The 15,702-nt window shown below is 48.6% G+C and overlaps 5 protein-coding genes across 5 annotated transcripts; 2 read left to right on the plus strand and 3 right to left on the minus strand.

The window, feature by feature from the left end:
* Positions 1 to 211: 211 nt before the first annotated feature.
* On the plus strand, positions 212 to 1,769 carry FPRO_02444 (uncharacterized protein; the record flags this gene model as incomplete). Its single annotated transcript, XM_031227454.1, has 4 exons — positions 212 to 961; positions 1,014 to 1,089; positions 1,142 to 1,284; positions 1,341 to 1,769. The coding sequence occupies 4 exons, from the start codon at positions 212 to 214 to the stop codon at positions 1,767 to 1,769; spliced, it is 1,398 nt and encodes a 465-aa protein (XP_031077889.1).
* A 418-nt stretch (positions 1,770 to 2,187) lies between these two features.
* Positions 2,188 to 5,329, minus strand: FPRO_02443 (uncharacterized protein; the record flags this gene model as incomplete). The annotated part of the gene is made up of 2 exons (XM_031227455.1): positions 2,188 to 4,598; positions 4,657 to 5,329. 2 exons carry the CDS (start codon positions 5,327 to 5,329, stop codon positions 2,188 to 2,190), a joined length of 3,084 nt encoding a protein of 1,027 aa, XP_031077890.1.
* A 614-nt stretch (positions 5,330 to 5,943) lies between these two features.
* On the minus strand, positions 5,944 to 8,057 carry FPRO_02442 (uncharacterized protein; the record flags this gene model as incomplete). Its single annotated transcript, XM_031227456.1, has 2 exons — positions 5,944 to 7,934; positions 7,991 to 8,057. The coding sequence occupies 2 exons, from the start codon at positions 8,055 to 8,057 to the stop codon at positions 5,944 to 5,946; spliced, it is 2,058 nt and encodes a 685-aa protein (XP_031077891.1).
* A 633-nt stretch (positions 8,058 to 8,690) lies between these two features.
* On the plus strand, positions 8,691 to 9,575 carry FPRO_02441 (uncharacterized protein; the record flags this gene model as incomplete). The annotated part of the gene is made up of 1 exon (XM_031227457.1): positions 8,691 to 9,575. One exon carries the CDS (start codon positions 8,691 to 8,693, stop codon positions 9,573 to 9,575), a length of 885 nt encoding a protein of 294 aa, XP_031077892.1.
* An 82-nt stretch (positions 9,576 to 9,657) lies between these two features.
* FPRO_02440 (uncharacterized protein) lies at positions 9,658 to 14,498 on the minus strand (the record flags this gene model as incomplete). The annotated part of the gene is made up of 8 exons (XM_031227458.1): positions 9,658 to 10,432; positions 10,497 to 10,893; positions 10,974 to 11,023; positions 11,082 to 11,245; positions 11,299 to 11,609; positions 11,674 to 13,421; positions 13,477 to 14,258; positions 14,304 to 14,498. 8 exons carry the CDS (start codon positions 14,496 to 14,498, stop codon positions 9,658 to 9,660), a joined length of 4,422 nt encoding a protein of 1,473 aa, XP_031077893.1.
* Between the last annotated feature and the right edge of the window lie 1,204 nt (positions 14,499 to 15,702).

A 15,702-nucleotide genomic window follows, 5' to 3' on the forward strand; every position in this document is an offset into this window, starting at 1 on the left:
ATATTACAGAATATGTCGAGAGATAGTTGCTTCGCTTCTTTGACTGGGTGGGTGATTCATTGGGAGCTTGACCTTACCCTATACCACACGATATCTAGCATATGTATATCTTTGCTATTCATCATCGCGATTATTGATATTATACTACCTAGGTTTCATAACTGGTTAAATACTTTCAGATTATTCTTTCTGCTCATACTGTATCGTCCAAATGTATTACAAATCCGTCCTTGACTCGCATCTCCGTGGCCAAACCCTCCGCGGTCCGTCGATGAAATCTGAACCTGCCTTTTATCGCCGATTAGAACAATCACTAGATGTTACCCGCAAGAGAGGTGGTTGTATCACACTCAAGCCTCGATGGGAAGACGATGTCCTCGACTTCACGTCAAGTGACTTTCTGTCCCTGAGTCGATCGGGACGCATCCGTGACACGTCCATGGAAGAACTCGCTCGCTGCGGTGACTTCAGACTGAGTGCCTCGGGCTCACGCACACAATACGGTAACTATGATTACCTCAATGTGGTTGAGAAGGAGATCTCGACGTTTCATAACGCAGATACCGCTTGGATCTGTCACTCAGGCTTCCTTGCCAATATTGCCGTCTTTGAGGCTGTGCCGCTGCCTGGTGATGCTATTGTGTGGGATGAGTTCTCGCATGCGAGTACAGCCTTGGGCGTGAAGCTAAGCAATGCTGCTCACAAGATCTCCTTCAAGCACAACGACATCGATTCCCTCCGAGACGTGTTGACTTCACTCAGAGACGAGGATGCCTCATTTCGCTCCGGGGCCAAGTCTATCCTCATCTGTGTTGAGTCAATCTATAGCATGGAGGGAGACATCTGTCCATTGCTCGAGTTTGTCCAACTTGCCAAGGAACTATTTCCTGCTGGCAATGCCCAGTTCGTTATAGACGAGGCCCATAGCAGCGGCGTTCTTGGCCCAAGAGGTGGCGGACTGGTAAGTAGTCACGTCCCACGAGTACTCACTGTTGTCTGACCCTCGAAAATAGGTCCAGGAATTAGGCCTTGAGAAAGACATCGCCATAAGAGTCCACGTGTGCAGCAAAGCCTTGGGCGCAACGGGAGGTACGTCTCTTCGACTTTGCAGCCGGTGTCTTCCTTTAACATTTCGTTTTAGGTGTCATTCTCTGCAATCAGACCATCCGAAATGTGATTATCCAGAACGCACGATCACTTACTTACAGTGGTGCACCCTCAATTCCCATGGTAGCCTGTATTCGTGCTGGGTACCAGCTTCTGCGAAACGGCCATACTCAAGATGTATGTTTGCTCTTGTCACCTGTACTGTGGCTCTGACCTGTCTAACAACAACACAGCAACAGAACCACATCCAAGAAATTGTCAAGTACTTCTTGCAGAGCATCACAGATCACCCCATATGGCAAGAGGCCATCGACGAGGGTTTGATAACTATCCCGCTCGCCGATGAATGGCAACAGCGTCCATATCATTCACACATCATGCCCATTCTCCTACACCACGGCCATGAGATGTACCTGTTCTACCACCTCATCATCACCAACATGAATGCATACCCAATCTCGTACCCGACTGTGCCAAAGGGAGCCAGTCGTATCCGGCTTGTTTTCCACGCCCACAACTCTCGCAAGGAGATAGATGCTCTTGTGGCAGCGATTGGAGACTGGGCATCAGAGATGATTGAGATATCGCAGAGCGGCAATAAGAACTCCCTACCTTCTGCTGCACGAAAGGTTAACTCCATGCAACTAACACGTCAGTCTTGATACTTGGAGTTGAGTGAATATTAGTTTAGTTTAGTCAGACTAGGTCTTGTCAGTTAGTAACTTACTCATTGGTATTATATCTTACTTATAAACATGCAACTGTGAGGTTCAATGACTCACATATCATATAAACCAAGGCGAGGAGCTGCCTGAGCGTAGAATAGCCAAAACTACAAAAGGAGAAACCTGGTCTCTCAAATTTACTTCAGTCTGGATACCTAATTTTGCCGAGAGGAGGGCCTGGACTACCTAGCTAGTCTCAAGTCGATACTCTCACTCATTCTGTAAACCAAAGGAGGTCAACACAGGGATCAAGTGCCATTTCGGGGCATAATTATCCGTATTTGCTATGGTTCTATCTCAAATGCTACCTCCTCAACTCCGAGCTCAACATATCATCCTCTCAGTGAATTACCTCTCAGTAGAGAAGACTCTCGATGAGAGTATCCTCTGTCGAGTCCACCAGCGCACTCAGCAGATCACCAGGAACCCCCTTCATCTTCTCAGCCCATTCCATATCAACACCTGAAGATTGTACCTCAAAAACATTCGTCACATCATCACCCTCTTGGAAGATAGACCAGTTCAGGAGGTAGTTGTGACGCTGCTTATCACTATAAGTCCAGTTGGCTGATGGCTGCGGCACATCGAGGAAGCAGAGAACTATCGTCGCGTTCAGGCGGGGATCTGCCATGATAGAGTCGGGCAGGGCGTGAGAGAGGCCATCGAACTCGAGGGTATCAAGTGTAGCTTTATGCACCTCGGCCAGCCACTCGTGAACGCGCCCGCTTGATGGAACAGGGGCACTAAATGGGACTCGGGAGAGCAAAGGACCGACTACTGACTCAACCTCTGGCCAAGGAATAGTACGTCCTGATAGACTAATAGAGAATCCGAGCTGGTTCCATCCTGTCACTTTTGCCAGAAACAAAGCCCAAGACGCATACGCCATGGTACTGTTCGTAATGCCGAGTCTGTGAACTGTAGCGTTGAGTCTAGCTCTGCTGATAGACGTGGGCGCTTTAAATCGCACCAGATCAAAAGCTTGCTTGGACGGGAGTGTCCTTGGACGAGGGAGACTTAAGATGGCGTCTTTGTGAAGCGGTTGAATCATCTTGTTGAAAGCATCTGTTGCTCTCGCCAAGTTCTCCCTCGTATACTTCTGCATGAAGCGCGCAAAGTCCTGAAATCGAGGCCTCGAGACAATGTCTTCACCAGCCAACGCCCTCTCCACATCAGCCGAGAGCATTGCAGACGAAAACACATCAACCAATACGTGATGGGTTCGACTAACGAGTGCCAAGGCCTTACGTCCAGGTACAGAGACACATGTCATATCACAGTAAGGAACTTCTGTATCTGATGGCTTGAGGCTTTCCAAAGATGACCAGGCTCTTTCCTCGGCTGCTGCACATGCAGCATCGAAGTTGTCTTGTTCAACAACCATGTCGTGCCAGCCAAGATTCAGTCTGCCCAGATCAGAGAGCGTAAACCTTTCCAGGTCAAAGCTTGTTCGGAAGATGCTATGTGCTGACCAGACCTTGACGCAAGCATCGCGAATCTCACGGGCGGTTGGCGTTTTGGAAGCATCTCCAACGTAGCGAGTCGTGCCAATAAGAGCACAGAACTTGGGATATTCCATAGATCGGTTGAGGAATAGCCTCTGTACTGGAGTCACTGGGATATCACAGAACCCAACCTCTGGCTCTTGATCACCTCCTTTGTCATCTGAGGGTGCCGATCTCTTCAAGACACTTTGCAGTTGCCCAATTGTATCCAGCTTCAGCACATCGACCACCGAAACAGAGAACCCCTTCTTGCTCAGGAGGTTGGTAAGTTTGAGAGCTGTAAGAGAGTTACCCCCGTTCTTGGTAAATGCCGATGTCTCGTTGAGCTGTTGGACCGGAACGTGTAGTAGTTGAGAGAAAGCCACACGCAGCACGTCATACGCTGAAGCTGTCTTCACTTCTCCCTCCAACGCAAGAAGCTCTTCCTCTTCAGCTTCCCCCTCATCTAGTTGCTCTTTGAGAGCCCCTCGATCTGTCTTTCCATTTGGCCGTAGGGGAAAGGAGTCTAGGGCAACGATGATGTCTGGGATGATGAAAGGATCATAACGCTCTTTCATAAATTGACGGAGCTCCTCAATGTTGACGTTGGCGGGTTGAATACATCCTACCAGACGCTCTCGCCACTTGAAGGCCACGGCAACTCTTACGGGCTTGAATGAGGCGAGTGCTGGCTCAACCTCAGTGTCGAGGTTGACAAGAAACCCTCTGTTCTTGATCAAAGAATCCGCTCGCCCAGCCCATATGATTTGGCCATCTTTGTATCGTCGAGCAAGGTCGCCAGTCCTGTAAAACCTTTTCCCGTTCCACTCGATGAATTTCTGGGCCGTGAGTTCAGGGTTTTTATAGTAGCCAGCTGCCAGGCCTGGTCCCGTGATCATGACCTCGCCGTAGCTGCATTCCTGCAGATTCTCGTCTACCAGGACAACCTCGACGTTTGGGATAAGCTCGCCAAACGGAGGATCCTCCCCTGGCTTGAGTTCTCCAAAGCTGATGGTGACAGTCGTCTCTGAAGGGCCATATGTGGTGAGCACCTTGCGAGTTGGAGTGATCCAGCGATTGACGACATCCATCACGGGCGCTTCGCCACCGAGATATATGTACTGGACCCTATCATAGCCTCCAGAAGGGTCCATGACTGCGAGCATAGAGGGTGTCATGCTCAGAACCTCACATGTGGTTGAGGCTTGAGGGAAATCGGATGGCGAAGCCATTACCAACGTGCCACCCTTTGTCAGGCTCAGCCAAACAACACCGGCGCATCCTATGGAGATGTTTAGTACCAATTCCTCTCATGAGAGATCAAAAAGGGATAGACATACCATCAAATGAAATGGAGTAAGCTAGAAGACTACGAAGCCCCTTCTCTGCCGTGATGACGTCGAGATTGTCGTTGAGTCGCACCATAGCAACAGAGCAAATACCTCGGTGATAGACCATGACCCCCTTCGGCTTTCCAGTAGTTCCAGATGTGAACACAATCCAAGCAAGATCATCATATCGGAAGCCCTGTCGTATCTGATCTAGCCGCTTGCACAAGATGTCAAGGCCCTCGGTGACAGGAGAAAGCAACCAAGATGTCCGAAACTCGACCACATGACCGACATAGCTTGACAGCTCCACGCCAGGACAATGGCTTGTAATAACAGCCACAGAAGACGAAAGGTCAGAGAGTGCTGATTCTATTCTTCCACGACTCCAAGCCACAACATCCATGGGTATGTAGCAAGCACCAACTCTCAAGACACCTATGACGGCGGGGAGCATCTCGAGAGACATTCGGGTGAGTACGGGGACTCGACTCCGTGGTTTGACGCCTGCAGCGAGGAGTGCCTGGCTAACGTGAAGCGAAGCATCTCGTAGTTGGCCATACGTGAGTTGTTCGTCTTTCCATTCTACAGCAACTCTATCAGGATCTCGGACTGCCCACTCATCGAACAGATCGACTACGGTTCTCTCAAGAGGACGAGAGTCACCATTAGTTACGGTGTCCATGATGGGATGAAGAATATGGATGAGTGGTGAAAAGTCCAGTCGCACGTCCGTGAAAACCGGCCAAGCAAGATTTTTTCGATTAACTGTCTTTCGTTCAAGATGCTTAGCAATTCAGATCCCTCATTCAGCACTTTTGAAAGGAATGCCCTTCAAATACCGAAGTAGACGTGCCTAGCAGAGGGCGGCGTTCTGCGCCCACCAGCGTTGTTTGAAAAGGTCTGACGGAGCATGTATGATACCCATGTTAAATCTGCAGGCTGACAATGCAGCCGGTGGATATAATATCTCCACGTAATGGCTGACAGCTACATGCATGCTAGAACCCAAGGTAGGTGAGTAGCGCAGAGTTGAAGTTGGGAGGTGGCAATGCACAAGGAGGGATATCAGCGTGGATCGCATGCTGAGAGTCAAGAACAGGACATCCTCTTGCTAACGGGAGATATGAGCTATGCATACGATCCAGATGGAAAATCAAGGCCTTGAAGTTTTGTAGACATTGCAATGATTAAATGGACCTCAATTCACAGCACAGTCCTTGTTCGTGTATCAGGCCTGTTCAGAGATATTCTCGTGTTCAAATGGCAAAGCTTGTGAAAATAGCATAACTGTAGTTACTAAACAGAAAGCATCATGGCCTGGTGGTCCTCCATTTGCTCGTCCAAGATCCTCCTAGAAACCTGCGCTACCAAATGATACATCTCCAACAAATGTCTTCTATCTACCTTTGAAAACAGCAAAAAGTAAGCTACCCATGCCGAATCACACGGAGACACGAAAGTACCCGCCTCCGCGTATAGTTCTGCGCGGGAGACATGGGAAGATATGTGCGGAATCTGTGCCAGGACCATATCGACAAAACCAGGTGGCACAAAGACATGATCTCGGTGCACAGGAATCATGCAGTGCGCGCCCCAATACTGTGCACCTCCTCCACCACCAACATTAACATGGTCTCGGCCTATAATCGAGGAGAAGGGTTGGGAGAGAGAGGCAAAACGCTCTGCATCTCCAACAGCGTGAAGGAGCTGCAGTGCACCCATGTCTACCCCGTAAGTATACAGACTCGCCCATGTTCCCGCCGTGCCCGGTGAGCGAGCGTTGATTTCGATGAGGAACACACCCGGGTCTTGTTCGCGAGACCTGCTTACGGGGGCTAGATCAAGGATGTTATCGCCTCGTAGGTCTTGATATTGCATGCAAGAGTTTTGCATCCGAGCTTCCACGTGGAAAACACCAGATCGAAAGCCCAACTGTAAGAGACTGTCATGGAGAGAGTTTCGAATAATGCTCAACTCGTTGGCAGGTAAACCACTGTTGGAAATCTGCACAGTCTCAACAAAGCTTTCGTCTGAAGTAGCAGCACTCTTATCGCCAGGACATGGGAGGTTGTCAGTAACTTCGAGGAAGAGGATCTGGCCGTCCCAGAGCACAAAGTTGGCGTCCAACTCAGGCCCATCGACGTATGTCTCGATAAGTACCCCTTGCTCCATAAGGCCCCCTTTGTCGAGTTCACGGACCGCTTGACGCATGGCTGCATCACCACCGACTTTCTTGACGCCTCTGGAGAATTGGCCACGCGATGGCTTTACTATCAGTGGATATTTGAGTGACTGGAAGCTTTGCTGCAACTCGACATCTTCTAGCTGGTCCACGCTGGTTAGATGCATGGCCTGGATGTTGTTGGTCTTGTTAACAAGGCGGCGCATCTCGTGCTTGTAATGCGCCTTTTGCATACTAGATAAAGGTTCGGTGGGAAGCCCCAAGATCTCAGCTGCCTCAGCAGTTGCTATAACGAAACTGTCCGTAAATGTGACAATCCCGTCCACATGCTTGTCCCTAAGAGCATCCGCCATCCTCCGTGGTAGCTCGGCAATGTTGCTCATATCCATGGGGATGAATTCTCGGCGAAGATGAGAATGCTTCTCCTTCTTCAGCCAGTGATCTGGCTCATCAAAGACAATCAATGACATTCCGAGAGCATGGGCAGCTTCGAAAAAGCCCCTCGAGCCGTACATTCCCTGAATCTCATCGTACATTGGACGGCCGCCAACAACAGCCACTGTTCGAGGAGTTGGCTTTCTCGAGACGATCCAGTTGAAATTGAGTCTCCTCTCCAGGTCATGTTGGAGCAAGGCCAAAGACGAGTTGTTGGTCTGTTTGGAATATCGCTTCACCACCAAAGCCCCTGGAGATGAGGGGAGCAGTGCAGAAAGGCTGCTGGGCCGTTTTCTGTCTCCAGAAGCCAAAGCAGAGATCTTTTGATTCCAATTATGAAACGGAATAATAGACTCTACAAAGTCCGAGTGCCTCATTCTGACACTGATTATGTCGCTCCTACAGAGATATCCGCTGCGTGGTGACAGAATGATTGTGGCGGTTCTAGCTTCTGTTGCGGGGATGGAGGTTCCATTGGGATAACAGGTTTGCCGGATAAGAGGCTCAAGAGGAGTCCCGGTTATATCTGCAATCAAACCTCCAGCGGCATCCTGTTCAAACCATTCTGTGATGGGTACTTCTTGTAGGACGACATCAGCGGTAAGAAAGTAACTAGCTGTGCTCTTATGTGCAGAGATCTTCCACCGGCAGGAGAGGGCGAGGCATAGTCCTACAGAGCATTTTATATTAGAATGTTGTATTTGACTGTGCATATAAAGAAATTACCCTTTGTGTCCCGTAGGAGAAAGGTCTCTTGGACAAAGTCCGGCTTTTTGGCTGGCACAGACGGCATTGGTTTGGGTTTCTGTATTGGAAGGCAATGTCTAGAGCATCCGATAGATGCAGAGTGGAATAATTCGAGATGTTTATTGAACTACTTCCTCAAGTTCTGTTATATCAAGTATGTCCCTGGATTTGGTCTAGCTGCAATTCAGCATGATACCAAGCCAATAACTCTCTAAGCACTTGTGCGTGCGGGAGACAGATCCCGTATATCGTTAGCTCTGCGACAATCCTTCATGTCTTATCGAGGTATTAGGCGTGTTTCCTGATTCAGATCATGGCTGACCCTGCAAAGAGTGCCAACGATGTTGCTGTTTACATGTGCATGTCATCCCAATGCATACGCCTTATGTAGTGGCTGACATGCATATGGATGACGGCTCCACGTCTAACAGCACCCCTGAAGTATCTGTATCATACGGTTCTTAATTCATCTGAGAGAAACAATCCTGGTCACCAACAGTCTTAGTCTGCTTCTGCACGCGACTCCGATATCACACTGTCGATTCAAAATAGGCATTGGTGGAGTTTAGGCGCAAACAGGGTATATATATATGTCTATAGCAGACTTCTCTAAGCGTCAGTACGCATAAATAGATCACACCAAACTTTCCTAGCCAATCGTATTCCGTCTTTGAACACAATGAAACCAGAGAGAACCGTCCTCGTCACGGGCTGCTCCGATGGCAGCCTTGGATCAGCTCTAGCATTGGCATTCCATGCAGCCGGATGGCGTGTCTTCGCCTCGGCTCGAAGCGTGTCCAAAATGGCAGTCATGAAAGAGAATGGCATTGGGCAGGTCGAACTAGACGTCCAATCAAGCGAGTCTATCTCACGGGCTGTCAAGACTATTCAAGCTCAGACCGGAGGATCCCTAGATGCCCTCGTCAATAATGCAGGTTTGGGGTACAGCATGCCTATCATGGACACAGATATGGGTGCCCTTCGTCAACTATTCGAACTCAACGCTTATTCTATTGTCACCGTCTCCCGGGCCTTTCTTCCTCTCCTTCTTGCTTCCAAACAAGCAAAGACCTTAATCGCCAATAATACTTCTGGAATGGGCATGCTTGGCTGTGGCATGCCGTTTCAGGGGGGATACTCTGCTTCCAAAGCAGCAGCAGCTAGTCTGACCGAGAGCCTTCGCATGGAACTCGCCCCCTTTAGTGTTCAAGTCGTCAATATCGTCACAGGTAGAGTGAAGTCGACATTCTTTCAAAACTCAAACGATGCTGTACTTCCCAAGGACTCAATCTATACCGTGGCGAGGGAAGCAATTGAGGGCCCGATGAATGGGAGGACCTCAGTAAGCGATAGGGAGGACGCGGAAGAGTGGGCGAAAAGAGTAGTTCAAGACTTGACTTCTGTCAATCCACCACATCTCGTTTATAGAGGAGGTCAAGCTGGTACTGGTAAACTAGCTTCTATTTTCCCGCTTGGCACATGGGACTGGCTGTTCAAGAAATGGTCGGGAATAGATGTACTAGAACAGGAGCTCAAGAAGCGTAAGAACCATGGAAAATCCTAGATATGAGTACAGTTAGAAAGCAACCAATTCATCTATACCTATCTACACACTGACAAGTAGATAGCCTATTGACAATGAACACCTACTTCCCTCCAGCCCTTACCAGACTAGCAAACCTGCTTCCCTCTGTGCTAGCCAACTTCCGAGGATTTCCAACCTCAACAAGCTTACCAGTATCAAGAACAACAACTGTATCAAAATCCATAATCATATCCAGGCGGTGACTGACGGCAATCACCGTGTATGCGGCAAACTCTGTCTCGATGATCCGCTTGATGATGAGTTCCATGTCCTGGTCAACACTGGAGTTAACTTCGTCGAGCAGCAGTAAGCCACCTTGGTCCTCCATCTTTTCTGTCACACTCCCATGGCCTGTTGTCTTCTGTGCTCGGGCTCGGCGTCGTAGCAAAGAACGTCCCATCGACATTAGTTGTCTTTGACCTCCACTAAGAGTTGAAGACGTCATGCCAGAATCGATTCCACCACGACCCTGAACAAACTCCCACAACCCGACATCTCTAAGAACAGTCTTGCATTCATCCAAGGTCGAGAGGCCCGAAGGGTCCAGATTCTCTTTGAAAGTCGCGCCATCGGGCAAGAAAACAGCCTCTTGAGGTACTGCAATGACTCGTTGACGAAGGGCATCTCTGTCCAGCCTGTTAAGTGGGAGGCCATCAATTGATAGACATTCATTGGGGATGTCTGGCAGAGGATCGAGGAGTTTCAGCAGTAAGGATACAAGACTTGATTTGCCACTGCCTGTCCGGCCGCAGATAGCAACCTTTTCTCCTGGTTTGATGCTCAGACAAACGTTATCAAGGGCCAAATCAGGTTCACCATCGCTTGAGCTCTCTATTCTATAAGTATCTTATCAGCAATTTTGCTCTGGTTAGCACTTGTATGAGAAGTTGTGCAGCTTACTGATAGCTTGCTGAAACGTTGTTCAGTTCCACACTGCCACGTTGTGGCCAATTCTCCGGGGGTATCATGTCCTCTCCCTCTTTGTCCTCAGGCTTGACAGTTGCATTGAAAGTCTTGAGCCTAGAGATGGCACCTATAGATGTTTCGAGACGTGTGTAGTAGATAACGATACCAGATAGACTTTCTCCGAAACTCATAAGAGTAACCAAAGAAGCACCCGTGAAACCCGAATTTGAGTGCAGCCTAACCGCAAGTATTGTTAATACTGCTGCCAGTAGCATGACTATCATGTCCAAGACGAGATTGAGCCACTCTTGCACCATGGCAAGAAGGTAGGCGGGCTGTTGGCTTCTATTGAGCAGCTTGGCATTCTTAGAAACTTCATCGGAGATATACCCTTCATATCATCAGTACAGTTGTATGCACAAATTGCTAGGATGAGAGTTCATCGACTTGCTTCGTGAGCCAGTCACTTACCAAAAGCTCTTAGAGTCGTGATACCCCTCACGGTGTCCATGAAATGGGTGCTGAGAGTTTGTAAGTCAAGAATTTCTCAATGGAGAAAGGCTCTGCCGTATAACTTACTACAAGGGGCTTTTAGCCTCGAGATCCAGAAGCCTAAGCTGTCTAGAAGTCCTAAGATAAAACTTTTGCACCGAGTAGAGTATAACAGCAAGGAACGGATAACTAATAGCCAAGTATGCCGATGAGATTGGCATGACTGCAGCTTGTCCGAGGGCTTGGAAAACCTATTCCTTGATGTTAGTAGTAGTAATACTAGGCTTTAATCATTCATACTTACACAGAACAAGGTGTTCAACAAAGCATCTGGAAGTTCAGTATCAATCAAATTGAGATCTTGTGAGAAAAGATTGGTAATAACGCCGGTGTCGGTGTGTGTGAAAAAGGACAATGGGGCCTGGATCAATGTTGTGAGTGTATCGTGATGAAGATTAGCACCAGCTCTCTTGATCGACACAATAAAAAGAGTGATGCCGAGGAGTAGCAAAGAGGTCAAAGCCGAGACCTGCAACAACGCGTATATGCCGACATAGTAAGCATGAGAGTGACTTCGGGTGTCCGATGATATATCATCAGTCCAGAATTTTATCCCTGTAAATAAGCACATTAGTTATGTGACGAATAGTGACTCATTGAAGAACCGTTCTTCACTTACAAATGGTGGGGAAATTGGTAAAGAAGCCCCAGAGCGCAGCCAAGAAGAAACAGCAGAATGCTACTAAGACTCCCATACTCATGAAATAGTACTTATAAACCTCCTTGTCGCCTGTTGCACGGCTCAGGTCATCAATGTTGACTTCGGCTCCTGGTGGCCCGTCTAGTGAGCTTTGTGCGTCCACTTGGGCTTCAGTCCGCTCTTTCGAAGCTGTTGTTTCGGATACAGCCTCACTCCCGTCACCTCTAGCTGAATCACGTATGCCGAGACTCTTGACGTAGCCTCCTTGTTCAGCAAGTTCCTTGAAGCTGCCTTGCTCCTTGATAGTGTTGTCCCCAAGTGCGATGACGTGGTCGGAGAATGGGAGAAAGCGAACGCTATGAGTACACAATACAACAGTCGTGTGTCTCTCTCGAAGTAAGCCTCCAGGTCCAAATACCCGCTGGAAAACGTGCAGCTCTGTATCTGCATCGAGGCCGCTGAACACATCGTCCAGTATCACCAAGTCGGACTCTAGATACAAGGCGCGCGCTAAGGATACACGCTGTTTCTGACCTCCTGACAGGGTGATGCCATCCGATCCGACATTGGTTTGGTCTCCTTGGGCGAGTTTGGCAAAGTCCACTGATAATGCTGTGGCTTGGATGACTGAGTTGTATCTCTTTTCGTCGTATAGTGAAAAGCCGAGAATGTTGTCGCGAATCGACCCATTCCACAGAAAAGCAGTCTGGTCACAGAAGCCGATACGGGGGTATCGCATACTCAACACTACACTCCCTTGGCTGAATGGGATTTCGCCCAGAAGGGCCTTGCAGAAGGTTGACTTCCCTGAACCTACTGGCCCAACTACCGTGGTAAGAGAAGACTTTTTGATGCGCGCATTGATATCTTGAAGGACAAAGACATTTTCTTTCCAGCCAAAATTGCCACTCTTTATGCTAATCATAGTCGAGTCAGGTGTCGTTTCGATCTTTGAACTACCCGTGTCTGCTTCGATTTCGGTAAAACTGAGATTCTTCTTGCGGTCAGACAGGACTTGGCGGAAGTCATGGCGAGTTTCGCACTCTAAAAAGGCCTGGATGCGCCCAATGCAGGCGATTCCAGAGACAAGTTCGGGTATGGAGGTGAAGATTTGAGAGAGGGGATTGGTAAGGAGCATCAAAAATGCCAGACTTGTGAAGACCTTTGAGGTATCAAGTGAAGCCCGAGTAAACGCAAGGGTCAGGGGAGGACTGATGAGCATGGGTGTGAAGCCAAGCATAGCGGCTATGATGAAGATCTTGCGAAACCGAGCACCAGCAGCAAGCTCCTCTACTCGTAACTTCTGAACGAAGGAGCTCACCGTGGAAGCCAGACCGGAAAGCTTGAGGTTCTTCATTCCAGCAATGACTGTAGCCGTCAAGCCGACGCGCTTCTGCACGCCTGTCATCCACGCTCTCTGAGAATCTCCTGTGAAGTTTACCAGAACTCCCAAGAGGGTGAAGCATACCACAACTACTCCTATTGGAACCAGGAAGACTAGTCCCAGCCTAATATACAGCATCCAGGCAGCTAGGGCTGCCTGTATAACGCCTGCCCAGACATTATGCAGCATTCTTAGACCAAGTCTGATTCTTTCTATGTCGGTACTCATCAGAGTTAGGGCAGCATTATGGTCGTCTGCTCCGATGCGGGCTTGTGTGGCTCTGGAAAATATCTCTGTCACCAATATAGATCTAGTCATTGCTCTCATGCGGTGGTGAAGATACCTGTCATGTGTCAGTCTCGATCCAAAGAAAGACTTCTAACTATAATCTGACGTACCAGCAAAGAGCTGCCGAGACAGCCATACCAAGGTAGATCAGTATTGCAGCACCTATAAAACCATACCCCACATTGGCTTCGATTTCAGGCTGTGAAAGATGATCTAGTAGCTTTTCGATGAAGAATGGCTGGCAGAAGGTGAAGCCTAGCAGAGCGAGTCTCAGCGGAATCGGCAGAAGGAGAGGGACCATAAGAGTCTTGACGAGGACCTTGACGAGACCGTAGGTATCTCCTTTTAGTTTGCTGTAGTCCATATTGGCCAAGAACCTATCGTGGAGTTGCTTGCTATGCAGCGCAACATCAAGAGGGTAAAGATCATCCATGGATAGTGTAGACCTGTAGCCTTGCAGGAAAATACTGTTTAGCCATGACATAACGCCGAGCGAGAAGATACTGCTGGTTTCTTCAGGGCTATGCTCATCTCTGTCCCACTGTATCCATTTGTTTTTTGACTTGGTTTCCAGGAACAGAATGACGGCCTTGACGGCCAAAGATGTTGTGAAGACGGTACTGTAGGTAATCTCAGGTGTACTCTCAGAGAGCAGGAACAGCGTGCGGGACTGGGCAATGTCGAACAGTAGAGTCAGGAACAGAAAGGTGTCTAAGAGGATCGAGGGACGTGGACTCCTGTTATGATCAGTATAACTGATCATAACCATGGCCAAAGCTGCTACGAGATTGAGAACAGAAGATGCGATGAAGATTGGAGTGACATGGAACGAGCCCATGCCGACTTGAATCAGCAGCGCGATCTGAAGGCCAACATATGTTATGATAGCTCCCTGATACAAAGTTAGTAATGAATCCATGCTTCAGCGACGACATACCAATTTGACGAGCTGGAAGATGGGCGCATGAATCACTAGGGGCTTGCGTGACAGAGTGATAGCGCGCCATAGTGAGCATGCGATAAACAAGGTGCATGGAAGAATAGAGAAGAAGAGCTGCTCAAAGTGAAGATTGAAGTCGAACCGGTCTCGGTTCATGTACAGCAAGCCAAACTCACTGTCGTGGAATGGCATCTTGGCAGACTTGGCTGTTGTAAGGTGAAGAGTCTCGTGTGTTGTGTAGGTGAGATAACTCGAGGTGCTGCTCGGGATACCTTAAGTCGGACTGATTAGTCCGGGTTGGCACTCTCGCTAGATTGCCTGTTTTCAGTATGCAATACAGACGGAGCCTAGAATCAGGGCGTTTGATTGCATGGGCTAGGTACTACTGGGTAGTTGTGTTGTCAGGAATTGCTTTTGACAAGTTGTCTCCCATTTCGAGGCACGTCGTGTTGATACTCCTTCCTATTTGGAACTATCAGCATCTCTTCCATCAACTCACGTTTGTAATGAATGCGCTACGACCTTACAAGGAGCGATGAATATGTTCCTTGGCCCTGCTAACCAGGCTGATGCTGCAGATTTCTGATCTAACTACAACAGCGATTGTATTGCCGGATAAATAGCTCGAAAAGAAACCAAACTGACCCCCAAACATACCAGCACATACAATGCAATGCATGGCCCGCAATCCTTCGAGATACCTACCTGAATATGAGGGCCACTCTAGTCTCTGTACGGGCGATACGGGTTGGTTCTGCTGTCCGAGGCCTTGCTCCGCTCAATAATTTGGGTCTGAGACAACTTGGAAGGTAGTATCATCAATTCGAGGCGAACGCGCCGTAAACTGACATGATCAGTTTTGGGGGACAAAGAACGACCCCCCCCCCCCTCCCCCAAAGGTCAGTTTTCGCGACCCCTGCTCATGTTGTTGGTTCTACTATGAAACGACCAACACTCAGGCAAGGGTAAGGTAGATAGGGCAACTCCAAGTAGTGTACCATTACGTAAAACAACAAAGATACTGAGTGATCATTCTATGGAGTGTAAGATCTTGAGTTAGATCGATAGTTAGTTTATCTGGATCAACTTAAAACTAAAGCATGGAAATAAACTACTCGGGAAGATCCTAAACTTAACCCTCATGCGGTTACTGTAGCCGGGACGGCAAAATTCCCGGCTGGGCTTACGATGGACACCCTAGTAGCACACTAAAACGAACACCCTGTCAAAGTTCTTTTGGTATATGCAACCAGCGTCAAGGTTCTCGTAATTCTCGGACTTGAACATACTTGCTGGGCTTTATTCAACTCATACACCACGTTACATCCACCAGGTATTCAGGGGTACTCCATCCGTGATTGGTTATCCAACCACTCAACTCGACCTCATCCAAGGC

Source organism: Fusarium proliferatum (assembly GCF_900067095.1).
Source record: "Fusarium proliferatum ET1 genome assembly, contig: FPRO_scaffold002, whole genome shotgun sequence".
Taxonomy (NCBI): Eukaryota; Fungi; Ascomycota; class Sordariomycetes; order Hypocreales; family Nectriaceae; genus Fusarium; species Fusarium proliferatum.